The sequence below is a fragment of the Diorhabda sublineata genome, chromosome 2 (assembly GCF_026230105.1).
Source record: "Diorhabda sublineata isolate icDioSubl1.1 chromosome 2, icDioSubl1.1, whole genome shotgun sequence".
Taxonomy (NCBI): Eukaryota; Metazoa; Arthropoda; class Insecta; order Coleoptera; family Chrysomelidae; genus Diorhabda; species Diorhabda sublineata.
The window spans coordinates 19,654,880-19,682,250 of NC_079475.1; the positions used below are offsets into that span (position 1 = coordinate 19,654,880).

Here is a 27,371-nt window from a genome sequence, read left to right on the forward strand (position 1 = left end):
GATTAAGTCTTCGATTTTAATTTTCTGAAATATGCTCTTGTGTAATAACCATTGATGTGTGCCTCGCTGTAATTCATCTTCGTTTTTTGTTTTTAATTCCATTATGGAAAATAAAAATGAAATCTATTTAGAGGAGAAATCGTTGATAGATCACTTTTAAGGAAAAGGATTCTGTTATTATGTATATTATATTTACAAACAAACTTTAGCATTGTTTTAAATATTTCACCTCAAATCAATACAAATATGTCGTCTAATGAGTATACGAGGATATATTGAAAAATTCCTAGCCTACTATAGAACCAAACAAAATTTCAATGTCAAAATATTTTATTACTCAACACATTCTCCTCATAATTGTAGACATTTATTACAGCGAACCTGCAACGTCTCTAGACCTTTCAAAAAAAATGTTTCTTCTTGCTCTCCACAGCTTTTATTGGAAGAAAATTTACGGCCTTTAAAACTTTTTTTCAGTTGAGGAAAGAAACGATAGTCGGATGAAGCCAAATCTGGTGAATAAGTGTTCTAGTAATTCAAACCCTAAATCACGATTTTTTTGCATGGCAACATGAGATTTGTGTGCAGTGGCGTTGTCCTGCAAAAACAAAACACCTTTGGATAGCTTTCGGCGTCTTTTCTCTTTAATTTTTTCCCTTAGAGTGGTCAGTAATGTCGAATGAAAAATCAATCATGATTACTCCATGCCAATCCAAAAAAACTGAAGCAAGAACTTTTCCAGTAGATGTTTGGACATGAAACTTCTTAGGTCTTGGAACCAGAGTGTCGCCATTCCATCGATTGTTGTTTTGTTTCTGGATCGTAGAAATGTACCCAAGTCTCATCCATAGTAACAATTCGGTTTAAGAAGTCTACATCGTTTTCAAATCGAGCACAGATCGAACGCGATGCCTCTACCCTGGCACGCTTTTGGTCAATATTCAAACATTTGGGGATCCATTTTGCTGCAATTTTTCTCATGTCCGAATTGACGTGAACTATATGATGAACGCGTTCGTATGAAATATTTGCTTCAGATATCCGCTTTAGCCCAACTCGACGGTCTAATAAAATAATATTTTAGGGGACTGACACAGAAACTGGCCTTCCCGATTGGTCATTATCTTCAATGGAAAATGTACCTCTTTTGAAGCTTTCAGTCCAATTTTTCACGGTTGCATACGAAGAACATTGATCACCAAGAGTATTAAGCATATTTTCGTAAATCTGTTTACCTCTTAACCCTTTTAAATACAGGTACTTGATGATAGCTCGATACTCCAATTTTTCGATTTTCTTTTAATTTATTGTTTAACTATTATTTACTTTTTTGACGTCAAACTTTATATTGACACTTCTAATAAGTTATTTTTATGGTAACGCAATATTTTGTTTATTCATGGAACTGGTCTAGGCTAACTAAATATCAATACATCCTCGTATACAAAACTATACAATGTTTGTATCATTCTAAATTCAATCGTTACTGGTATCACACAAAAGTTCTCAATATTCCAAGGATATTTTTATTTTTTGGTATTTACAATTAATAAATAAACTTTTGCAGCTATTGATAACAAATGTATACCTGAGTGTTTCACCTGCAACAATAGAATTGTTAAATAAGGCCTTAGCCACTATGACTGCTGATGCAAGTAAAATAAACAAAGAAGAAGAACATATTTACAACTACGAAAACTTATGGAAAGATCAAGAGTTTACAGAAGACCGATTCTGGTTTTTAAATACTGGTAAGATGTAGTTTGTGATAAAATCAAAATTATCAATTCCTAATATTTCCTCCTACAAGTACCAAATTTTAAAAAACTTTATGTTGAATTTTGAGATTAGGTTAGGTTGTTATGATATTAAAATTTTTATTCCAGATTTTCAAATACACTCCTTAGTTGGAATTTCTGGAACCATTGGTGATATTCATACTGAATAATACTGTTTACATCACCACTACACCAACACTCAAAATTATACTGTCTGACACGAGTTTCGATAACCAAGTTATCGTCTAAATTTCAGTTTACCTTCAGTCTCTGAAGACGATAACTTCGTTATCGAAACGCGCAGTGTAATTAACATATCAGGAGATTTACCAGTAATTAGAAATCTTATTTGTTTCCAGAATTTGGTACTGACGTCCTTGTTCTCGATAATTTAATGGAAATGGATAAGCCAGTGTTGCAAGAATTATGTATAATTTCAATACCATCCATAACAGTAACTATTGAAGCAGGGGTTGGTACCAAAACTTTACCATTATTGATGTTAGAAACTGGTTTTACAGGCAGTGTTCGAAATTGGAGTTCACAGGTAATTTGTGCAGTTCTTTTGTTCAGTATTATTATACTCTTGTTATATTAGAGTTGGTATATAGTGTAATGTTTTTGTTTTCTTATTTATTTATACGATTTCTATATTTGTATTCATGGGATGAATTTATAAAAACTGTCTCTTACGTTATTAATTTATTTAAACACTATACACACTTAACTAACTATAATTAATCACTTATCACTAATATTTAACTGACTTAAATAATTTATATAAATTTTCCGATTACTTTCTATTTCGGTCTGTTCACTACGACTATTTATTATAAACTAACTAAACTGCGCTAAACAAACTCCGCTTGCTATAATAAAAGTAATGTAAGAAAATAATCATCAAGCATCTGTCGAATTTTAGAATTCCACTAAATCCAAGCAGTGCCGGCACCAGGGCTGGGACGTGTTTGTAACAATATGTATTAAAATTTGAAAGGATAAATGGATAGTACAAAAATGCTATTCTTGTTTTTCAAAATATTCGCAAGTGATTTGAGTTATCAGAGGTTGATAGCTTTCAAAAAGGCTTGTTGAGTCCTGCTCCTGCAGATGATGAAAATCGGAGTCGATGTAGTTTATATATCAATTAAGAAGACATTATTGGGTACTAAGAGGCAGTAGGGCGAATAAACTATCAATTATTTTTTTTGTCCAAATGCTCATTTGTGACATGTAGTCATTTTAGTTTAGTTTCTCTTAAATTAATAAAAAAAAGAAGCAAGTAAGTATTTCATTATTATTGCTTCAAGATTGAGCAATTTTTGTCGATTTTTTCCAAACTGAAATATCCAAACTGCCGACTCACCATTTCTGGCTCATTTGCATAAATACATCTATAAATAAATAAATCCAATGCGTCTATAAAATTAAGCAAAATCTTATGTATGCTAATTATATTATCTTAAAAATATCTAGAAATTACAAAACAATTTTCCTCAGTTATTTTTCTCACAGCATTGACACTTTCTGGCATATTGGCGTTGATTTACCTTCATTAACGTGTCCACTAAAGAATGACACTCATCTTGATAGATGCTTAATCGCCACAAGTTGATCGATGGATTTAAGTTATATGAATTGAATTGCCTAGAAGTTCCTTAACAGATAGTTTTTTTTCCGGAATGTCATCTCCATAAACCTGGATAAACACAAACTAGACGAAAGTTTTCAGCTTCAACAAGGATTAGCAGTGAACTAAATCGGAAAAGGAATAAACGTGTAGTGCAAAAGTTGCCTTTACACCTTTAATTTAAGCTGTATGAAGGCATATTCGATAGCAGACAAAACCTTTTATAAACATTTTATAACCTTCTTGGAAAGTGAAATAAGTTGAACAGTAAAAGTTCACATTATTGCCTGTAAACACCTCTCTAGAGCTAGTCACACGTATCATCTAAAAATAACCAATTTCTTAATATATTTTTTTAGTTAAACATGGAAGCTGCTTTGACCATGCAAATGGGTTATTACAATAGCAAACTAGCCTTATGGGAGCCTTTAATAGAGCCAGAAGTTGTCAACAACAAACATATACCTTGGGAATTGAAGCTAGGGGTGAGTATAAAATAATTTTTAGGTTGCAATAGTTCGATATTTTCTATCACATGCTTTAGAAATATTCCTAAACATAATAATTATTAGTTATTATAATTATATATCCAAAATCTGTTGCGAATAGTTACAATCAATAAATTTACAAATTTTAATGGGCTGCGCCTGTGGGATTTTGCCACCGAAAGAGACTATGTGTTAACGGACAGTAGGCAGGCTGGCCCCCAGGACAAAGATTACTACCAATAAATTAGTTAAGTACAAGGTGGATAAGCTGAAGATAGAGAGCTCTCAATCTAATTTTCAGGAAGCAGTGAGCCAAAAACTCAGATCCCTCACGAAGAGTAATGAACAGGAAAATCCAAGCAGTACTGGAGTCAACGCAAATAGGACACATTCAAGACGGCACTGAAGGCAGAGGGAACCCTTTGTATTCAAGAGGGTAAACCAGAGAAGGTCTGGTTTGACACTGACTGTGAAGCAGTCCTTATCAAAAGGAACGAAACAAGATTCAAGAAATTAAACAAGCAGACAAGGAGCACAATACAAGCGCATAGGGAAAAGCTTTCACATCGCAATCCGCCTGTCTCTTTCAATGGATCAAATACATAATAGTCGCATGGCAACAAATCAATACTATAAGTGTTTTCAGTGTTTCTCAACCCAAATCGTGGAGACACGTGCAATGAGAATGAATTTCTGCTCATAATTTGGAATTCTTGATACCTATCTGACTTAAATGTTGAGGTAACCTAGCCATTCATGAATTATTTGCTCAATATTATCTACATTGATTTTCAATTCTTCAGCAATTTCGCGTACAGTACTACGTTCCAAAATGAGCTTTTCTACAGCGCTGACGTTCTCATCGATAACACTTGTTCTGGAACGCCGCGCATATGGCAAGTTTGTTACCACTTCTTAACCTTTTTGGTAAGCGGGACACCCATTCATACACTTGAGCCTTGGAGAGGCACTCATCCCCGAATTGTTGGAGTAACTTTCAAATAATTTCTGCGTATTTTGCATGGCTATAAGGACACTAAAAAGCGAGGTTACACGGTCCCGGTTGTTTTCTACGCTTCATAACAGACCAGTCTAACATCTATTTTTATGACACTAAATTTTTCAAGGAACAATGTACATTTTTATAAAAAAAATCCATATAAAAAATAATTAATCATTTAAACATTCATATTTAGGTAACGATGAACAATGAATCAACAAATGGTGATTCCAGTTCTACTCTTAGTCCAACAGAATCAGAAATAGAGAAAACGGAGATTGAAATTCCTCAAGCGCTAATGGAAATAGATCTAGAGTCGGAGAAGAATCTTGAAATAACAGTAACCAAAACGTTGTTGGAGAATCTTCAATATTTAGGAAAGGCATTTGCTTCTGCTTTGGATACTGAAAAAATTAAATTCCAGGTTTGTACCTGTCGATTTAAGTAATTTCTGCTAAAATTAAGCAAAAAAGTATTTGTACTTTTCAGGTTTTTCCTCAATTTTAATGTATTCTTGAGTACTTTATATACAGGGGTTTTCAAAATTCATATGACAAATTTCAGGAGGTGATTTTGAAGATCCGTCTTTCCTATAACAAATTTTCCTCATTTCACCCCTTTCCTATATATCACACTTGAAAGGTGGTGACTAAAATTGAGTTTCTATTTTTTTTTCTAATGGTATAGTTTTCGTACACTCGCAAAGGACTCATTACAGGTATTTTGTTCAATATTCTTGTTACATTATTCGGGACTGAAATTAGCGACTCTTACTTCATTTCATATCAAAACTTTTTCATAAGATTCGTAAAATAAAATTATAAATTGAAATCCTTGTTTTTTTTATAAATATTTTTTATCCCTCTTTTTTTCCAAAACTAATAGCTACAGAAAAAAAATAAACACCATGATTTATATATTTTTTTTAATAAATTGAGAGGTGAACAGATTTAAAATGTAATACGATTCATAATAAATGCTGGAAATAACCGAAATACATGAACGTCGCCTAGTGTCATAGAACGTTTAGAAAAAAAAAACAATTTTAGCCACCAGCTTTTAAGGGTGATATCTAGGAAAAGGGTGGGCTGAGAAAATTTTTTTATAGGAAAGATCCATCTTAATCACCTCCTGAATTTTGTCGCATGAATTTAGGACCACCCTATATGTTCATCCCTGAATTGTACCTAATTGTGAAAATAATTTTGATATATTATCTTTAGATACTTTATTTATCATTCAAATGTATTATTTGGAGTCATGTTAAGCTTAACAGCAGAATCCTGAGTAAGATTATGATAAAATTATTTACAAATTGGCGTTCAAATATCACAGCTATGAATTTATTTTAGACATATGTACCACCATTTAAAGTATTAAACGAATTAGGTGAAGATATAACGTTATTATTAGAAGAAAGTTCTTTTGTTGGCGTTGCATCCGGTGTGGGTGATGTTAATAAACTTGAAGCTGTTCCTTTAGAGCTTAAAGAGGACTACAAAATAAATGAAAAGTTGCATTTGGGAAAGGAGCTCTTAGCTAGTAATAATAAGAAGTCACTTATATTGAAAGTTCAGGTAATTTATAATAAATTTATACATAATAACTTGCTTTTATAAATTGATTATTGTCTGATAATAGTTTGTTAGGACATTATATTTGCAAAAGACAGTCTCACACAATTTAAAATATTTATACAGATTTGTTTTTTAGATCAGTGATTTAGATTCTACCTTCACACTTCCTGTAAATAGAGCAGACAAAAGATATTTCCCGTTAAATTACAGAAGCTCCATTCATGATAATTGGGGTTTGATATCAGATATTAGAGTTGATGAAGCAGTAACAATAATTACATTACGAAGTATTGTACAGGTAAGTGATGTACAAATATTTATTATCATTATTTACTTATTCGCAATAAGTAATATTTTATAAAGTAACGGTATGGTATTAGAACTTAAGGACACAACTATAGTATGATGAAGTCTTCTTGAAAAATTTTTCAAAAATTTTGTAAGTCTCTTAGTTAATTTTTGTTTAGTCTTCCATTGTGAAATTTATAAATCTCTTTTCACCTTTTTATAAAGTTGCTAGTTGAACTGTTGTTTTCTAGACATAATTTTTAGATTCACAGCGATATTCTAATTAATTTAATAATTTTTTGGTTTTTAGGTACATAATCATTTCAATGAATATATCGATGTTTATTATATGACATCAAAAGGAAATCAATTGGAGCTGGTGAATACAGTAAAACCCAATGAAAAATTGAATGTTCCTTTAAAAGCCGTTTATACTCCAACTACTGAATTATTTTTTGCGGTATCAAATTACTCAGTTACAGTATCACCATTTACTTGGAAGGACTTGCAGACTAACTTGAAAGTAACTAGAATTCTCCAAAGTTTCCCTAAAATACAAGAAAGGGAGAATATACCTTTTGTTATAAAAGTAGTTGGTGAAATGGAACAGGTCTATTACGAAAATACCAATCGTCATACTATGGCAAGTACATGTTTCAATATACATTTAAGGCCAGCAGTGATTTTTAAAAATGGCTTGCCTTACAATGTTATTTGTTGTGTGGATGAATCACCCGATGAATTTGTGGTTGAACCTGGCGATACTCTACAACTGCCCACGGTGGATCCTGGAAAGAATTCATTGGTGTTTAGGGTGAGTTGTAATTATTTAATCTATTTTTTATTATCTTTCTTTAATAAAGATTATAATATACTTTATATGATGGTTTTAAATATCTTGTGATCGAGGTTTTAAAAAAAACTGTTTGGTCTTCCATCGGTCGTTGGTTCATGTCCAGCTTAAAGACCAAACAACGTAATTGTGATTGTTGGTAAGAGTATTACTTCATGATAAGATCATAAACTGTGTTGAGAAATGAGTATCACTACATATTATAAAATAAAGTGCGTCACCGCGTCTGTCTGTCTGTTATAAACTGAAAAACTACTCAATATATAATATGTATTAAAGTTTAACAATAATATAAATTTATTTACATTGATTATTTAAGAATTGCGGCGTTTTAAATTTCGTTGATTCTTCTAAAAAAACATTAAATTCATCGATTTCAAATCGGAATAGTCAAATTAACGCTCGATACAAATATTGAGGTTATTGATTTTTGGTTGTTATAGAATATTGCTATTTGAAATCGACGCATTTAATGTTTTTTATAAGAATCTTGTTGTTGTTAACCAATTAATGTAAGTAATATTATTGTTATGCATTTAAACATATTAAAACATATTAAAAAAAGTATATAATCATTTTTGTAGAAAATAACATTATCTACAATTTTTGTTTGATTTATTTTTATCATGAGCTAACAATTTCGATTTTTGACTGCCTAACATTTTCTACAACGAAACTTTTTAAAATTTCATTATATGATTCTGAAAATTTTCAGCTTGTTGGGAATTCATGTGAGTCTGAATATCCATTTTGACAGGCCTCTGTGCTGTCTGCTGTCTCTGTTTCGATATTGCCTAAACCTGAAAAGATATAATCAAATGAAATAAACTAGGTGGTATATTGGAAAACTATTCTCAAAGAAACTACCTATTGGGATCAAAATAAATAATTCCCACTATTCACCTCTGAAATGATTTCGAAATTCAATATTTAGAAAATGTATTCTGTCGTTCTTCCAAAGAGAAAACTACTTTCCCGGCTAATGCCTAGACGAATATTGAATTACATCTCCTCTGTCAATCGACCTTTTTGTCCATAACATCCCAATGGCTCGTAATTGCACGGAGAGGTTTATAACCACTGACTAGTTTCCACGTTATTACGTCTCATCAGAGTGATTTAGCAATGTAGTTAAACATTTTCCAGCGAACGCTAACTGCCGCCAACCTCACTTCCAATTGCGAACCACTGAACAGGTAGAAATCTAGCGTAGTCGTAGATAATATAGATTCCGATAGTTGTGTAAAATATATAAAAATAAATTACTCCTACTAGGAGATGTAATTTAATATTCGTCGATGCTTTAGCCAGGAAAGTAGTTGTTTTCTCTGAAAAACAGCAAAAACATTTTCGAAATGATTTCATGGTTGATCAGTAGGAATCATCATAAAGAACTAGGTTCACGGGTTGAACCGCGTTGAAACTAGAGGAGGGTGGGATAGGGTGGTTATTCGTTCATTGGTAAGAAGTGATACGATTCCGTGGTCTCAATCTGCTTACTCCACGCAACGAATCATCCCTTTTTTGTTGATTCCAAGGCCTCAATCTGCCTACTCCTTGGAATTTCACTGAGGAAATGAAAAGCATTAAGAACACTGTTGACACTAACACTCACTGCTGGTCTTGAGCTGAACTGAACATCGAAATTTTCTATTTTAGATTCCGGATTATTTGGAAAAGGAATGGTCATGTAGGAAACCTTTAGCCGGCGAGCCTGATGAATTTTCCGTTTGGACTTTTGAAAGCTTTGACAGTTCTACTAAAATGTCTCTGGAACTAGGAATGTATATTGTGAAGAGGAATGAATCGCTGGAGCTAACTTTGTATTGTCCGTTCTGGATGCTTAATAAAACTGGATTAATGCTCGGATATAGAGTAAGTATTTAACATTATTTGAATAATTGCTGGTGATATATTTGAAAAAATTATTTATCCGGTTTCAAATTAATTCAGAGATACATACGTGACAATTTATCATTTTTCAGAAGTCTAAAAAACATGAAAGAGCAGATTCTACTAGTAGTCTAAAGGTATCAGTAGTTATATCTTTATGTACCTTCTTTCTTTTAGTTAAATCGTAGAGTTAGTTATTTTAAAAAGGACAATTCCTCGTTTAGTTATTCAAGAAATAATGTTGAAATGTCTGCATGTTTATTGCTATAATTATTTTTCAGAAGCATAAAAAATGCGAAAGAGCCGATTCTACTGATAGTCCTAAGGTATCAATTAACTACAATACTTTTCAGTTTTATTTTGGCTTGTTTTCGTTGCTGCAACTCCAATTTGATCACTTCCCTTGTTTTCGTTGCTGCAACTCCAATTTGATCACTTCCCTTTTGATAAATTTATTTAATTTTCAGATAAAAATCACTATCGTTTAGCACATTATTTTTACAATCAAAAGTTTGCATGATCGAGCTAAGTAAATTATTAATATAGAGATTAAATCAATTGTGATAATACTGTAATGCACCGGGTGCCTTTAATGTATTTATTAGATAGATAGATTATTGACACCAATAATATATATTGAGTATTGAGTTACATCGTACATGTACCTAAATATTATGATTGTCCTAATTATAATATACGAGTATAATTCATAAATAATCGCAATATGTAACTAATACTTTTACTCGTCGTACATTTAAATATCGATAGCCTAGAAGCAATACCTCATATCTGCTTTTCTCAGTATCCTGCATCTTCTGACAAATACTCATATATGCATGACCAATAGAAATATTTCGAACAGCAATGTGACAGTACCTTGCATAAAATTTCTAAATGCAATACCTCTCATTAGCTTTTTATTTGGCGAGAAACAATTACTAGAGCCTAGAGAATCTTTTGCATGCAATACCTCGTGTTTTACGGCATACTAATAGCGAGCCGAATAGTGTCCCGCTTGCTCAAGTCTAGAATAGTAGCAATAACAAGTATCTGTTCATTTTCAAGTAAGGCATAACATGTGAATTTCATGTATCTTTTCGAATAAATGTGTAGGAAAATTTTACTTACTTATATTACAAACTTGACATGAATCCTGTTTATAATTGAAACTCCAAAAGGAAACGAAGCAAAAAGTATAACGTAGAGAGAAATAAGTGGAAGAGAAAACCAGTTAAAAAAAATGAAAAGGGACGCATACACAAAAAAGAGAAATGATAAATGGAAACATGATAAGCCAAGACAAAAAAGACAGATCAAGGAAAGATGCAATGGTGGACATTGTGAAAGAACAAAAGTTTATTTTTGCGACCAGATAACAGAGGATAAAGGAAAGAAATATTTTCTAGGTTCTAGGAACACATGAATTGGCATCAGAAAAATTTATATTTATATTACTTGAATATAGGAGAGTGTTCATACAATTGAAGTATCGTGAATATTCGTCTATATTTTTATTATTTATCGGCTACAAAAACATATCCATTTTCTAAAACTTACCTCTGAGCTCTATTATAAATATATAATCGTTTTGTGTAATTTTCCACCTCTTGACGCTCTAAATTTGTGGACAAAACTATCGACCACAAAAACATATCCAGTTGCTAAAGCTGATAAGATACTTTAAGCTTTATTGAGGTGTAATTAGGTACAACTCATTTTTAGTTTTCTTTAATCCTTCAAAAGGAAACGCGACAATGTATTTTCATGGTTAACAATCGTTATGTGTAGTTTTCCACTTCTTGACGTTCTAAATTTGTGGACAAAACTATCGACTACAAAAACATATCCATTTCCTAAAGCTGATAAGATACTCTGAACTAACTTTCATATATTTGTGTATACATAAATGTATGATCTTTATAATCTCTATCATATTATAGTATGAAAATGCTGCAGTAAGAATCTAGAGTGACACAACTTTCCTGTCCAGTTTTGAAATCTTATCTAAAATTAATAAATATCATAATACAGGACTGTTACTACTTTTTAAATAATCCCCTTCAACTGCTTTTATTTGGAAGTTAGATTTTCGTGTGCAATTTAACATAAATCACAATCCATTTATTTACTAGTCGAGCGACAAAGGTAACATAAACATAGATTTCGAATATAGTTTATAATTTTTGATATAATCTGTGGATCATTGCATTTCATGTTGCCATTGTGCAATCCTTTAGTGATACCCTTCAAAGTATTCATCAACTTATTTGTTGTAACATGAAATATCTCCTTAAGTATTTTTTTGTCATTATATGTAGCCAAATCTTCTCTATATTTACGGTGTACCTAAATACGATTGCCAACGCCAACGCTCTAGGGGAAATTCCTTGGGTCAAATTATGCATATCGGGATGGGGAACTCATGTTCACAAACGCATTATTTCCAAGATAAAGGGTGTTAGAGTTTTAAAAATAAAACGATTTTTTGTCGATAAATTTCAAATGGTGTGATCGATTGTGGTTGAAACTTTTTGACAATTGGAAAAGTAATAACATTTGATTACGCTAAAATTGACCGTTTGCGAGAAAAACATAATTTTGTGGCAGCTCTTAAATGAAATTGTTCAAGTTGATTTATGTAACGTTCATGTGAAAGTGTGCGTAACAAGATAAATTATTTAAAAATATACAAAATGGATTACACTTTTGAGGAATTATCAGAATCAGAGGAACCGGAAGTTTAAATATTAGAAAGAATTGTTGATTTTAAAAACAACGTTTTGAATAATATAGAGAATAAACCATCTTTAAGTATGAGTCACGGATTAAATACAAATAGGAACAAGATACAAGATGTTTTATAAAGAGATTCGCATGGAATTTTCTAATTGGTAACTTCAACAACATAGGAATAATGATGAATTTTTTAAATTAATATCATTTACAGATGAGGCAATGTTTACTAGAGAAGGCATGTTTAATTTCCGAAACAGTCACGTATGGGCGGATGAAAACCCGTATGTTTCCTTTAAGATTAAATGGAGAAATTTATTTGACATTCTTAAGGGACATTTTACCAGAACTTCTGGAAGATGTTCCTCTATAAACCCGACAAAATATGATATTTCAGCATGATAAAATTTTTCAACAAATGACTAAATTTAAATACCACTTATGGATAGAACTGGATAGGTCGAGGTGGGCCAATTGGTTTGCCAGTTAGGTCTCCGGACCTTACCCCCCACGATTTTTTTCAATTTGAGCTGTTATTTTAATTTATTGTGCTTAAGATGTGTTAATTAAATGTTATATTTTTATTCTGCATGATTTATTTGTAAAATTCTCATCTGAATGGCTTCCGTGTTAATTAAGAATTTCTGGAAAACATGTTTAGGCTAGTAAAGGGTAACATTTTTTTTTTTTCGAAGAAAACGTGTAGCTTAACGAACAAATATCATTTTATAGCATACCATTAACCTATCGATGTAAGTTGATTCGGAAGAAACTATTTTGTATTTTTTTAAATAATCACAAGTGAGCGATCACAAAATGATGTTTTTCTCGAAAACGGTCAATTTTAGGATAGTCAAACGTTATTGCTTTTTTATTAAGGAATTATTGTAGAATTTAAAATTTATTGAAAAAAAATAGTTATATTTTTAAAACTTTAACATCCTGTATCTTGAAAAGGATGCGTTTGCGGACATAAGTTCCATATCCCGATAGGCATACTTTGTCCAAAGGAATCTCTCCTAAAGCATTGGCATTTGAATTTAGTAACATCCTCTATTAGTCATAGGGTCTGATTTTGTTTAAATTTCTATATTCCCAATGTTCTTTCTTAAAGTTTTCTATGAAATATAATTTGGCAAAAAAATGGGAAAATGATTCTAATTATAAATTTTGAAGTTTTACAACCTTGTCTGCTCAATTATACTTTATAAATACATTATAATATTTTGTTTCACTTTTACAAGTATTTAATATGTTTAGTATTCTAATAGTTTAGCCCTTTCGCCTGAGGTCATTCAAATGCAATTCTAGATTTCGGTACCAAATTAAACTATTAGATATAATATGGCTTGACGAGACCAAAATATCAACTGGGTGTTTGGTGTCGTCAAGTTAACTTCCTCTTGGCTGACAACAGGCTCCGCGGGAAACTCCCGGACTTCTAGTTGTAATATTGCAGAGCTTAAATTTGTGAATGTTTCTTTATCTTGGAAAAACTAATTATATTGAATGAAGGAAGAAATAAAACTCTTGTCGATGCAAAAGCGAAGATATTTGGTTTCATAACTTTTCTTCCTACTGAACACAATGTTTACACCAACACTCACAATTACACTGCCTGACGCGCGATTCAAATAACCAAGTTATCGTCTTCAGAGACTGAAGGTAAACTAAAACCTTATAACTTGACTTACCTGTTTTATAATGAAGTTTCCCACCAATGAACCTTCTCTCGCGAAAATTAATTCCAGCGGGAAAAACTTTGGCGAGAATCTTCACATTCAATCCTTGACTACTAAACTATAGAGTGGGCTGTAAGAAATCAGCCCTTTGTCCCTATTTAAGTTTTTCTTACATTTACCAATTTCAATGCTTCCAAATGGATCTAACAATTTATTGTTGAATGAATTTAAAATCATTAAAATTGCTAAATGTAGAAAAAGCTTAAATAGGAACAAAGTGCCAATTCCTATTACTGCTCACTCTGTGCTGTAGTTAAATGTGAAGATTCCCGCTAAGGAGGTTTGTTGGTGGAAAATTTATGTATAAAACTGGTAAGTGAAGTTATTAGGTTTTAATTTACCTTTAGTCTATGGCAATGATAACTTGTTTATCGAAACACGCATCAGACAGTGTAGTTGTGAGTGTTTCTTGGCTCCAAAAATGTGAAGTGACTCATACTACTTTACTTGTCGTCAATCATTTGAAAATTGTATCAGCTGATTTAAAAGAAATATTTTTTAACAAATTGATTTAACAACATGGATAATGCAGTCAGTGTTAGTGGATTTGTCTGATATATAAAATATGTAGCATCAAGAAGATGAGTCCGTTAAAAACTTCATTTAATATAAAAGGAGGGATGTTATGGTTTTATAATGAAACAAAAATCAAATACCCAAATTCAACAAAATGTGGATTTGGTACTGTAAATTATTTACTGGTAAAAAAAGAAATATAATAAGAGCACGTGAAGTCTTTCGACTGCAACTAACCAAATTGAAACCTGATATAAAATTTCAATGCATCAAGCATAAGGATCTCAGTAAAGGAAAATATCTAATAAATTAATATATAAGAAATTTCTATTAACCCATTTACTGCCAACTTTTATTTTTTTTTAATATATCATTTTTTTCTCAACATTGCCATGTAAAAATAAAGAAGCAATAAATATAATATGTTTTTATTATCGGTTTTCCAAAAAAGTTCCATTTGAGGACCATGACAGATACAGGGTTGGAATAATAAGAGTATTGATGGAAATGAATTTATTACAAAAAAAGCTAATACAAAGTTTTAAAATGTTATAAAATCAAAGAATAAAAAAGTAATACTATTGAAATGTAAATAATCATTTATGCCATTTTTGCATACAATCCACGTGTATTCCAACATGACACTTTTGGCATTGTTTTCTTGGATTTTTCTTGCCCCCTTCAGTTCTTTCAATAAAATGTCCATCGCCACCAAATAGCCCTCTTGAAGTCAAGGAATGGGATTTTTCCATTAGCAATTTCATAAAGTATATAGGGAATTTACAGCATGTCTATCAAATTTGTTATAAGAGGAAAATACCAATGCTCATTTTTTGGGGAAAACCCCAAACTGTAAGAGCTGATTGTTCATTTTTTCTAACAAAGGGGAAATTTTGAAACTTTTTTGGTTTTTATCTATTTCTGAATTATCATTCAGGTGTAGATTTCATTTTATTTCCAAATACCTGTTTCTTGGCATACATTTCTTTACACAGGGTAAATTTATGTCTTCATCCTCGCACTAATACATTTCCTCCTGTGGGAAAGAATGGTATCCTGTCAGTATCAGAAACCCAATGAACTTTTGAAGACAGTTCACCTACAATGTGAATGAGTGACGATTATTTCGGGTAGCATACGCGATACTTTGCTTTACTATATACAGCAATATATCTTCCGTAAGTAATGTCTCAAATATTTGAACCTCAGACATTCCTTTCAAATCATTTTTTATTTTTTCCTGCCTCTGATATTTCTTGATCGTCCCCCAAGATTTTGGTGAAATCACGTTTGGTTTTTGGTATATTTGTATATTTTGAAAATTTACTTATTACTTACTATGCTTTGAGGAAACAATAGATCCTTCGCAGTATATATGACACCCCCATCTTGCTTTGTTAACATTTTCCTTTTTTAATTTAATAATTATATTACATTTCGTTTGTGTGTTACATAGGGGGGGGGGGAATAAAAATTTTAGAAAGACCAAAGTGGGACATGGTACAAAAAAGGTTGGGAAATACTGCTATATATATATGTATGTATATATAAAGTCTCTTTACAGAAGAAACTAAATTGTCGAGAGTAGTACGAATATAAAGATAATTGCAAAAAATTACCGTTTAAAGCAAATTTTGCAATAATAGCATGTGATCATTTTTCATGTTTATTTTACATTTTTATTATTATTATACAGTATTTGTTTCATATTTCAAATTGTTGCGTACAGAGTGGAGATGAAAACCTTAATATACTGTATCATCCGAGCGATTTTAAAGGACCAATTCTATTCTCATTCAACGCGAAAAATTTCTTTGGAAAGAAAAAAGCTTCCGTTAGGGTGGAAAATGGAGATTGGTCTAATAAATTTTCAGTAGACGTAGCTGGTTCTTCTGGATTTGTAAATTGTAAATGGAATGAACAAATCTATCAGGTAAAGAAAAATTTATTAATATACTTATCATGAAGTTTATTTTCTTGAGAAAGATATGATTAAAATCAACTTCACATTGTTTTGGCATAATGGTAGATTAAAGTAAGAATATTAAATATTTTATATACATATTTTCCTACTTCCTAATATGCCAAAATAACGTAAACCAATATTTAAGAATATTAGTACAAGAAATAGGTTTTAACCCATATTATTTATGTAGATTGGAGTCCAGAATAGGCTGACGCACAACGGTTTAACAAAACAAATAACATTCACACCTTATTACATTATTATAAATGAAGCCACTTATGAAATTGAATGCCAAGAGCACAACAGACCTGCAGATCATTGGGTCGTTGTTGAACCAAAATCATGCGCAGCCTTATGGCCGAAAAGTGAAGCACAAGATAAATTGATGAGATTGCGAGTAAAAGGAACAACGGAATCTTCAGCACCATTTTTGTATACAGAGAGTCATAATACACTACTTCGATTGAATAATAAAGTAAGTATATCAATAAATTAAGAATTTTTAAATAAAATATGGTTACCACGGTTCAATATTTTTTTATTCGAATATATTTTAATATATAGTATAATTTATATGAATCAATATTTGATTCTTATCTTCAAAACATATATTTTTTTCAAACATAGGTACACTTTACAGCAGTAAAATTACTCGATGTATCACAATAAACAAACAAAACACATTCCTTGGCTAAAACTAGGTACTCCTCTTAAAGTCAATCAATAATATCTTCAGAGTTTCTACTATCCAGTGTTTCATTCTATTATTGGTATGTCACTCGATCACTATTCTCTGCTTTTCGGTCCTCCTCCAGCAGCTGAAGCTGAATATATGAATCATAATTTGGTTTTAAATGGCAATAGGGAGGTCTTCTACCCAGGTATATGAAATCTGCTACTCTTTCCAGATTATAACATTCTATAGCATTCTCTTCGTACGGGCTTGTATTAATACTTCTGTTTTGTCTATGTTGACTGATACTCCTTATCTTTATTATGCAGCTCCAATTAAAAGCTATATATTGATATTTTATACTTAAATTATCTCAAGAAGGACAGTTAAAATACGGTGAACATTTACATCGATGGAATGAATGTGTAAAAAATATCAACATATAGTTTTTAATTAAAAAAAAAATATTATCGAATTAGACCTTGGTTTTGGAAAAGGTCTAAAGAAAAGATCGGAACGTCATTAATATGTCTAAATAACATCATTTTAATCGACTTAAACCCAGAAAAGAACTCAATAAAAATATAAACTGAGTCAAAGAAATAATGTTAAAATGGTCATTTAGATATTTTAATGACGTTTCAGTCTTTTCTTTAAACCTTTTTCATATATATGTCTTTAACCGGTGGTAGGGATATAGTTAATTATGCTCGTTTTTCTGTATATCAGAGGACCAGCTTTTAAAATTTATTCTTAGCATTTGCTATTGAGACCACACTGACAGCGTATACTTGCTACTTATTTTCTAAGTTTCTGTATCCAATCATTGTACTCAGTTGACCACATTGTCTCTTTATGTTCTTGCTTGTCTGATTGTATAGAAAGTGACAGAGCGACCCTCCCTGTTTAATTCCAAACCTTTGGAACCACGGTTGTGAGCTTTTAAAGTTTGCAGCCCCTCCTGATCAAACTCTGTATACCTCTCTGTAGTAGAGTCGGTAACACGCTAAAATTTCCTTAGCGTGGCTAACGTACCCAGATAGGATTCATAGTCTTGATTCAACACGGTAATCTCCTGTCAATTCTAATAGATTGGGATTATCAGAAGACTGCCCCACGGTCACTTATATGGCTCCCTTTCCGAACCGTGGCCACCTCCAGAAACCTGGGGGTTTTAGTTTCGAGGGATAGTACACCTTCCGACTTTTTATCTAAGTGGTAGACAAGTCTTTTTCTGTCTACAAAACTATCCCATAACTATTTGTTTATTTGAACTTGCGATAGACCTAGCTTAAGTTCACGTAATATGGTCGTGTGTATCTGTGATAAGTGGGAAACTATAATCAGAGTAGATCTGCTGAATGTATCAACCTAAGTAAGAACATTCTACGAATACTATCAGGAGATCTATTGGGGCACTGGCGCCTCAACAAAAACCTGAAGACTCTTTGACCTAGCAGATGATATGGCGTGCAGATTTTGTTGCCCAGAGGACGAAACCTCCTATCCACATTCTCTCGAAGTGTGAAACAGTAAGGAACTCCATAGCACTACATTTGAGAGCATATGAAATTGACGACAAAGATCTCTGGCAATTAAAGCCAGCCCACATTTTAGACTTTTTAAAAGGAGTGGGATTAATGGATCAGCTGTAAACACTGGGTGCTCCAGCATCTCAGCAAGAAAGGGGGACACAATAGATCCTTTGGGTCGCAGTGCATACGAGACTCTAAATCTATATATTCATCTGTGGTAAAACTGGTATCGCCACTGATACTGGGCTTCAGACCCATTTAAGACGGCTACGCTGCCTGGGTGCTACTCCGGCAGACGGCAGGCAATGTTTGTTCCGTATGTAGACAAACTTAACAAATCTTAGGCTGGAATGAGAAAACATATGCGAAGAGCACACCCCGTGGAGTATATATATATATTCACTTGTTTTATTCCTATATCTATGATAAACTTCTCTGATGTTTGTCCCATTGTTATACTTATCTTATTTGTGCTTCCTGTATCCTATAAGTAATATCTATTCAAGTATTTTTATTTTTCCTAGTATTTCATTAACAGAATTAAATGAATAACAAATAGGCATATAAAATTGCAAACTAGTTTATAAAGAGATTATTCAGAGATTTGGAAGTGAATAGTGTTATTCATTACAAATTACACAATCCTCTTAACATCTCATTAGTATCGAATCTGTAAAATAGCTGTAAACTGCTCTATAAATTAAGAAGTATCAAAATCGAACATAATCAAATAACAAAATTTGACTAATCAGATAAGAGTAATAGTTGTTTTCATATTTCACTCTATTAGATAATGATTAAAACTGAAAAATGTTTCTCCAATAAGTTTCTATTGATTTATTTTTAGTATGGTGGTGTGAACGTTGACATTCAGTTAACTGAAGGAGCAGTTTACATCAATTTAGCTGCTTATCAAGACGGCTGTGCACCTGCTTTGTTGGTAAATCATTCGACTTATCCAATAAGTTACTGGGAAAAAGAGGCGGTTCAAAAAAGGTTACCAATCATTTTAATAATAACAATATTTTGAATAATGTGAATTTTGATTATTTGATATCTATTTTATGTTTTTGTAGAACGTTGGCTCCTTTCGCCTACTGCCTTTATACCTGGGAAAATCCTTCGGGACCAAGAGCAATAGCGTGGGACAGAGGAAACAACAAAGAAATAATTAATGACCTACGAAAGGATATGTATGGGCAATTCTCTCCAAAAGATGAAATAGTTATAAGCTGGACTTCCTTTTTGGATGGTATGCAAAGAGTTCTTCTTTTCACAGAAGATAATCAATTGGCAGAAGGAGCACAGGCTAGTAATATATTGGAAGTTATTCAACAAGACATAACAGTTTCAATACATGGAATTGGTTTATCGTTGGTTAATAATGCTACGAGACAGGAACTTATGTATCTTGGAATTGCTAGTTCAGGTAAATATTTGAAAGTGTTTGTATTATGTTTTTTTATTTAATGTTTACTTATACAATATATCTTTTAATAGGTGTTATATGGGAATCATCTAAAATGAACAATAACCGATTTAAATTCCTCGATCCAAAACAGTCTATGCAATTGGAAAATGCTTACCAACAATGCTTACAAGAATCTGAAGTAAACCCCAAAGTCAGTTGGCACGTTCATATAGATGGAAAAACCGAAGTTGATTTTAAAAACAATATGATGTACAAACCTCACAAAAAACGAATAAGACGCACTTTCATCACAGGTCTGTGGTTTAATATGAAGACAAGCCCTAGTCAAATGCAAATACATGCTAAGATTAATCGCTTACAAATTGACAATCAGCTGTATGATTGTATATTCCCAGTGATTTTAGCACCAGTTCCTCCACCTAAAAGTGTTACAGTAAACGACGGTAAGTTCTCACACCATAATTTTTCAATTTCAACAAAAATATTTTCTTCGGTTGAAATAAACTAGAACTTCGCTAATCCGAACTAATTGGGACCGGGGTTCTAGTGTATGTCGAAATATTGTGTTCAAGCCAATCTTTGCATATAAATGAAGGTTATTTTATAGAAACAAAGTTTATTGAGTTCTTCTATTTTGTAAATAAAGGTTATTACACTTAATTTTAGAAATTTGATTTATTAAATTTTACTTGGGCGATGTTACGGTGGACGAGTCTGACTCGTCATCTGAATTTGAGAAGCAGGTGTTGATCTTTGCGGTACCTCAGCCAGTTGACGTTGATCGCAAATATTGCCTGTACTTTGTTTTTGAAATCTTACAGTTTCAAATAAGGTTAATTCGCTTATTAGGGATAAAAAATTTTTTTACGCTATTTAAGATGATTATATAATGAAAATGATGAAAACGACAATGAATTGGAAAGTGATACTGACGATAGAGAAGTAATTCCAGTACGTCGAAAACGCATGCCGCTTTTATAGAGCGATAGCAGATCTTATATCGAACAATTGCAAGAACATTGGATTTGGGACGAAAAAGAAAATCTTGCTGATATAAAACAATTTCAAGAAATAGCTAGAATCAATGTTTTGTATCTCCACAGTTTAGGTAATAATCCTACACCATGGAAAGTGCTACACCAAGTTCATACTGAAATTTTTTGATAAATGATAATAGAAGCAATGAATAGATATGCTAGACAAACAATTGTGAGAGAAGGTGCACATAAACCGAACCTAAAGTGGTTTCAGTAACTGTGGATAAAATGAAAGGATATATTGCAATATGTATTCTTTTATCTCGAGTAAAAAATCTGAATTGAGTAAAAAAGAACAATTATAAATACTCAAATGTTTGCAGCCACCATGCCACAGGAAAGGTTTTTTGATATCACAAGATTTCTTTACCTTACAGACAACGAAAGTTGTATAAAAATGATAGAATTAGAAAGATCAGAAATTTAGTTGATTATCTAAATAGTACATTCGACAATATTTTTACTTCAGAGAGCGCAGTCTCACTAGACGGATCTCTTATGAATTTCAACGGATGATTGATTTATATTCAGTTCAATCTATCAAAACGAGCGCGATTTGGAAAAAAAATCTATGAAATTTCCGAGTCTTCATCAGATTATTGTACTCGTTTTAAAATCTATGTAAATACCGGGAACTGATATACCGGCGCCTGAGAGTGTTGTTCTAGAAGTGGAACAACCAATTTTGAAAAAAGGCTACACACTGTACATGGACAATTGATATTTGTCTCCACAATTATTTTAAGTCATTAATGTTCTATTAAAATATAGGTATTAAACAAATCCTGAAACTTTCATTAATTTATCGTTAACGCTTGATTTTTAATCAATGTTTCATTTAAAAGTACTCAAAATTTTCATTTTAAAAAAATTATTAATATCAATATTTTTCAAAATCGTTCAAGTGATTAACTATTCATAACTACTGAAAAAAATTAATGGATCAATTTTTTTCGTGATCTTGCTGAAATATATTTTCATAACACTTGAAATATACCTCATAGTGTACAGGTTCAAATCTTACATAGTAAAAAACTATATATAATATGAAAAATATGAATGCATTGAAAGAATTCAAATATATCACACATGTTCACCCATTTTCAAAATCTGTGTAAGGAAGTAATTTCCTTAATTTCATTAGTTGATAAGTATAACAGTGATGTCCACTTATACAATCTTATTTAAGCAAAGTCTTCTTGTTTAGCAGGTAATTCATGAAGGTTGAAAGTTCTTATAAAGAAACGAAAAGATCATTAACATACAGTAGAAGCATATCTAAGTGCTGCCCTAAATTCTTACCTTATTTCTGTGAATTTCACTTTAAGAGACACTCTTAATAATAATACCTAATCGAACCATTTATTAGCAACTTCTCCTTTTCTTATGTTCTCTATAATTTCGAGCAATTTATGGTGCACACAGTCAAATGCCTTTGATAAATCTAAAAATACACTAAATGCAATTTTCCCATGGTCAAGTGGAACAACTTTGTGAATATACCCAAAAGCAGCTGTTGTGATGATTTTTCAGTGTTGTTATCCTTACTAGAAAATAGAAGTTACAATATTGCATGACAATCTCGAATATTTTCTAAAAATTGGAAAGGAAACTGATTGGCCTATAACTTGTCCACTTGTCAGAAAAGCATAGACGATGAAAGTAAGAAGCTTTGAACCATGTGGTGAAAGTTGCTTTGGCGATGTGATATATCGTATTGTCTATAATCCTGGGATAATATAGATTTTTGCACACATAACAAATTTTCGAAAAAGAAAGTTGTTTAAATGAAAAAATCCACAATTAATTGATTGTTTCATTGGCCTAATGATAAATTCAAATCTCAAATAGGTGAAGTTAGAATGATAAGTACTTGATATAATAATTAAATGGCAAGATCTATAATTTCTAACTCGTCGAATTTCATTTGATAATAAATATATCTATTAATTTTCAGGTATCAAGCCATTTATAGAAGTCAGTATAGTTCAGTTACTAATGAAAAACAGTCAAATCCGGCAATTCAAGTATTTCAAAGTTTTAGTACAAGAATTCCATATTAAATTGGATATGGGATTTGTAAATAGTATTTTAGAAATGATGCAAGAGGATGAAGCCTCGGCAGAAACAGAGGTAAGCATCATTCCATATATTTTTTTTTAAATTAATTTATGTCTTTTATTCTGTTTTAGAAACAACAATTTTTAATAGACAAGCAACAAGTTGAGGAAACGTTATATGCACTTGCTTCTAATCAAGCCATTCAGGAGCAAAAAAGTTTCTACGATTTATTACACTTTTCCCCTTTCAAAATCCACATAAGTTTCTCTTTAGCGGCAGGAACAAGCTCGTCTTCCCAGAATATTTCAACGCCTCCTATCGTTAACGCTTTGCTTCAAGGAATAGGCGTCACTCTCACAGATTTGAATGATGTTGTATTCAAGTAAGTAAATGACTTAACGTTTATGTAGCACTAATATAGAAAGGGTTCCATCGTTATATAACGTATTTCATTGCAAGACAATGATTTAAGTTATTGCAAATAAAATGGAAATACGAGGATGGTCCTAGAAGTATCTGGCCTTACCTAGAGATGGCAGTAGTTGCTTGAAGAATACTACTTGTATTAGAAAGTACACAATCTATACAGTATATGTCTTAAGTTTGAAGGAGCCACGTTGTTTAATATTTGTTTGGTAGCCATCAATAGTGAATGTAAACATGGAAAAAATTGGTCATCGTTATGTGATACAATACTTTTATTTGAAAAGCCTTAGCCCAACCAGTATAGAAGCTGAAGAAGATTCTACTCTAGGTGAGATTGTTCCTTCGTCGACCAAATGAAGTGACGACTCCAGAAATATTGAAGAAAATCCACAAAGTGGTACTGGATAATCGTCGACTGAAAGTGCGCGAGCTAGTAGACATAGTAGAAAATTTGGACATGAGAAAACTGTGCGCAAAATGGGTGCCGCATTTGCTCATAATGGAACAAACATAGAGTCGTGAAGATGTTACCATCAAGTGTTTGGCAATGTTTGACATAGATAAAGCCGAATTTTTGCACAGTTTCATAATCATGAATGAAACGTGGGTCATCACTTCACTCTCAAAATTTAGCCCTCTCGGATTATTTTCTGTTCCCAGACTTAAAAAATGGCTCAGCAGTCGAAGATGTTTAAACAAAGAAGAGGTGATGTTGGCTATTTTGAGGAGCTTTATGATTTTATTATAAAAAGGGTATCAAACTTATTGAACATCAAGTTCAAGTTGAAAAGTGTATGGAGCTAAAAGAAGCTTACGTTGAAAAATAAATATCTTTCTGTGTTTTCTTTATTGAGCCAATATTTAATGTTTAATCATAATGATTTACATATCCAGATATAGAGCCGTGATGAAGTAAATTATGTACAAATATAAAAATATTGTAATAATATGGAGAAATAAGATTTCTGGTGTTGCCTTCCCACTAGCTCACGATTTTAAAGAACACTTGACATTGTTTAGTATCACAGCGATTAAAATAGAATAATTATTTCTAAAATTTAATATTTTGTATGGAGTATGCATTTACTAAAAATACTAATCGAATAATGGCATACAATTTTTAATTTTTAGATTAGCTTTCTTTGAAAGAAACTTCACCTTCCTTACCCAGAAGCAATTAATTAATGAAGCTGCTAGTCATTATGCGGGACAAGCTATAAAACAATTTTATGTACTTGTCTTAGGCCTAGATGTCTTGGGTAATCCGTATGGTCTCGTTTTGGGAATTACAAAAGGTGTTGAAGATCTTTTCTACGAACCATTCCAGGTAAGTTATTTTCCACGGTTCTATTTGGAAACATTTTTTCAACGTAAATTACCATATTTTAGGGTGCTATTCAAGGTCCAGGGGAGTTTGTAGAAGGTTTAGCATTAGGTGTTAAAAGTTTATTTGGTCACACAGTTGGAGGCGCTGCAGGTGCTGTGTCGAAAATTACAGGAGCTATGGGCAAAGGAATAGCAGCATTAACATTGGATGACGATTTTCAACGGAAACGAAGAGAAAAAATGAATAGAAAACCACAAAATGTTCAAGAAGGTTTGGCTAGGAGTGGAAAAGGATTAGTTATGGTAATAAAATTTATTATTTAAATAACATAATTTTAAATATTCATATAATAACACAAAAAATGCATAATTGGCGAAAGCCTACCACCATATTTTACAGGTGAAGTGGGTGCGAAGTGATCGAGAATATTCACATATATATGTCAAACGATAGTTAAAAACAGAGGAATGATATAATTATTGTTAACTTAACGCACCCATAATGGGAGTACAATCAGCAAATGCTATTAGGAATCCTAAAAATGTTATGGATAGAAACATAGCAAATATAAAACTGTTTCTAGAAGAAACTCCAAGGGAACATGCATATATAATCTTTACCTTTTCCAAAACAACTTTGAGCATTAAAATATCTTCATATACATTGGAGAGATGATAAAATACTTTTTTTATTTACCCATGCTAATTTTCGAGACTAATTGAAAATTTTATTCCTTGTTTTTTTTTTAGAAATCTCAACTAATTATCAGTTTGAAAATGAATTAATGTTATTTGAATAAAATATTTCAGTTTATAGATTATTGACAGCAGTAGCTTCAGCATGTAGTTATGACGGTTATTCTTGGCGTCTCCTTTCTAGAGAATAATAATCAGAAAATGTTGTTAAACTCGTAGATATTACTTTTTTATCTGAATTAGTATTTCCAGGTATACAAGCTTGATTCGCATCACTACGCTTGTATTTACCATAGACATTTTTGTTGAACTGTTTTGCACAATTTTTTTTATTGTAATATAAATTTTTTTGCAGGGTGTTTATTCCGGTGTAACTGGAGTTTTTACAAAACCCGTCGAAGGAGCTAGAGAAGAGGGCGTTGAAGGTTTTTTCAAAGGTTTAGGAAAGGGAGCAGTTGGTCTCGTTACTCGTCCAGTTGCTGGAGTAGTTGATTTTGCTAGTGATTCTTTAGATGTCGTTAAACGAGCGGCCGAAGGTAAAAAACTATGCTTAATAAGTTATATAAGTTGAATTCCAATCTAACTATTCAAAGCATCATAATGTCATAAAGGGTCCAGACTTTTGGCAGACGCTCCCTTTAACAAAAAAATATTTTAAGAATAAGACCAAAAACCATCAAAACTTACTTAAATAAATCCCGAAGCTTCTTATATTTTTGAAAATTTTTCACAAAAACAACAGGTCCACTGTATCCGTTAAAAAGTTTCACGAAGGCGACTGAAAGTATTGATAGAGCTATTATAAGCTGCTCCTGGTAAAACCATCTATTTAAAACAACTTGGGATAGACAGCAATAAGTAAAAAAAGGAACACTGTGAAGTGAAAACGAACGGGTCCATAAACAGTAAAATTAAATAACAAAGAGGTCCTAAATTTTAATGGCAGGAATGCTAGTGACATTTGCGGATTTTTTGGGGATAACGTGTTTACCAGATCTAAGGAGTCTTCAATCTATGCTCAAAAACCATAATTTATGATAAGATACATTTCGTTGCAATTTGCTCAACCCTCAGTAAATATTTTATACATTATTAATAAAATGTATGATAGAAGTTCTCATTTAATTTATGGACTAAATTGATTTGTTTTTTTTAATTAATTTATATTGATGATTTTCAAAACTAAAGGTAACCTCCATGATAATCAAGAATAATGATTGCTACCATGTGATGAGAATTTAATATATATTATTATTTGGTGTAACTGAAATTTAAACTTTGTATTTGTTGAAGAAAACTTGAAAATGGCAAAGGAAAGAGCATAAGAGAATAAAAATGATCTTAAGACAAAACATCATGTATAGGAATTAAGATATTAAATTTAAAACTAATATTTTTTTTTTGTTATTTACGACTGAATAATGTAACAGGGAACGAAGATACTTTACGATTACGGGCTCCAAGATTTTTACATTCTGATGGATTGGTGAGACCTTACAATCAACATGAAGCTAACGGTAATAGATACCTTAATCATGTTTCTAAAGGGAAATATGCGAAGACAGATACCTACGTAGCTCATTATATCATAATACAGAACAAAGAAGTGCTCTTATTAACTGATCGAAGAGTGGCTTATATCACACACAACGACATTTTTGGAGGATGGCAGGTAAGTGTTATATATTGGAAATGGTTGATTGTTGCGAGCCTTTAAATTT

The 27,371-nt window shown here is 31.8% G+C and overlaps 1 protein-coding gene across 2 annotated transcripts in view; it reads left to right on the forward strand.

The window, feature by feature from the left end:
- Window positions 1-27,371, forward strand: part of LOC130440585 (intermembrane lipid transfer protein Vps13) — a 52,065-nt gene that overhangs the window by 23,257 nt on the left and 1,437 nt on the right. The window contains exons 22-40 of one of the 2 annotated variants that reach the window (XM_056773845.1): window positions 1,568-1,751; window positions 2,138-2,325; window positions 3,768-3,893; window positions 5,093-5,320; window positions 6,249-6,473; window positions 6,610-6,771; window positions 7,072-7,575; window positions 9,274-9,489; window positions 16,195-16,431; window positions 16,655-16,939; window positions 19,520-19,668; window positions 19,749-20,101; window positions 20,173-20,547; window positions 23,099-23,274; window positions 23,334-23,584; window positions 24,760-24,955; window positions 25,018-25,257; window positions 26,006-26,186; window positions 27,081-27,322. In XM_056773845.1, coding sequence (XP_056629823.1) covers window positions 1,568-1,751; window positions 2,138-2,325; window positions 3,768-3,893; window positions 5,093-5,320; window positions 6,249-6,473; window positions 6,610-6,771; window positions 7,072-7,575; window positions 9,274-9,489; window positions 16,195-16,431; window positions 16,655-16,939; window positions 19,520-19,668; window positions 19,749-20,101; window positions 20,173-20,547; window positions 23,099-23,274; window positions 23,334-23,584; window positions 24,760-24,955; window positions 25,018-25,257; window positions 26,006-26,186; window positions 27,081-27,322 — 4,518 coding nt within the window. The remainder of the gene's footprint in view (window positions 1-1,567; window positions 1,752-2,137; window positions 2,326-3,767; window positions 3,894-5,092; window positions 5,321-6,248; window positions 6,474-6,609; window positions 6,772-7,071; window positions 7,576-9,273; window positions 9,490-16,194; window positions 16,432-16,654; window positions 16,940-19,519; window positions 19,669-19,748; window positions 20,102-20,172; window positions 20,548-23,098; window positions 23,275-23,333; window positions 23,585-24,759; window positions 24,956-25,017; window positions 25,258-26,005; window positions 26,187-27,080; window positions 27,323-27,371) is intronic. The other variant, XM_056773846.1, reaches the window with a different exon arrangement.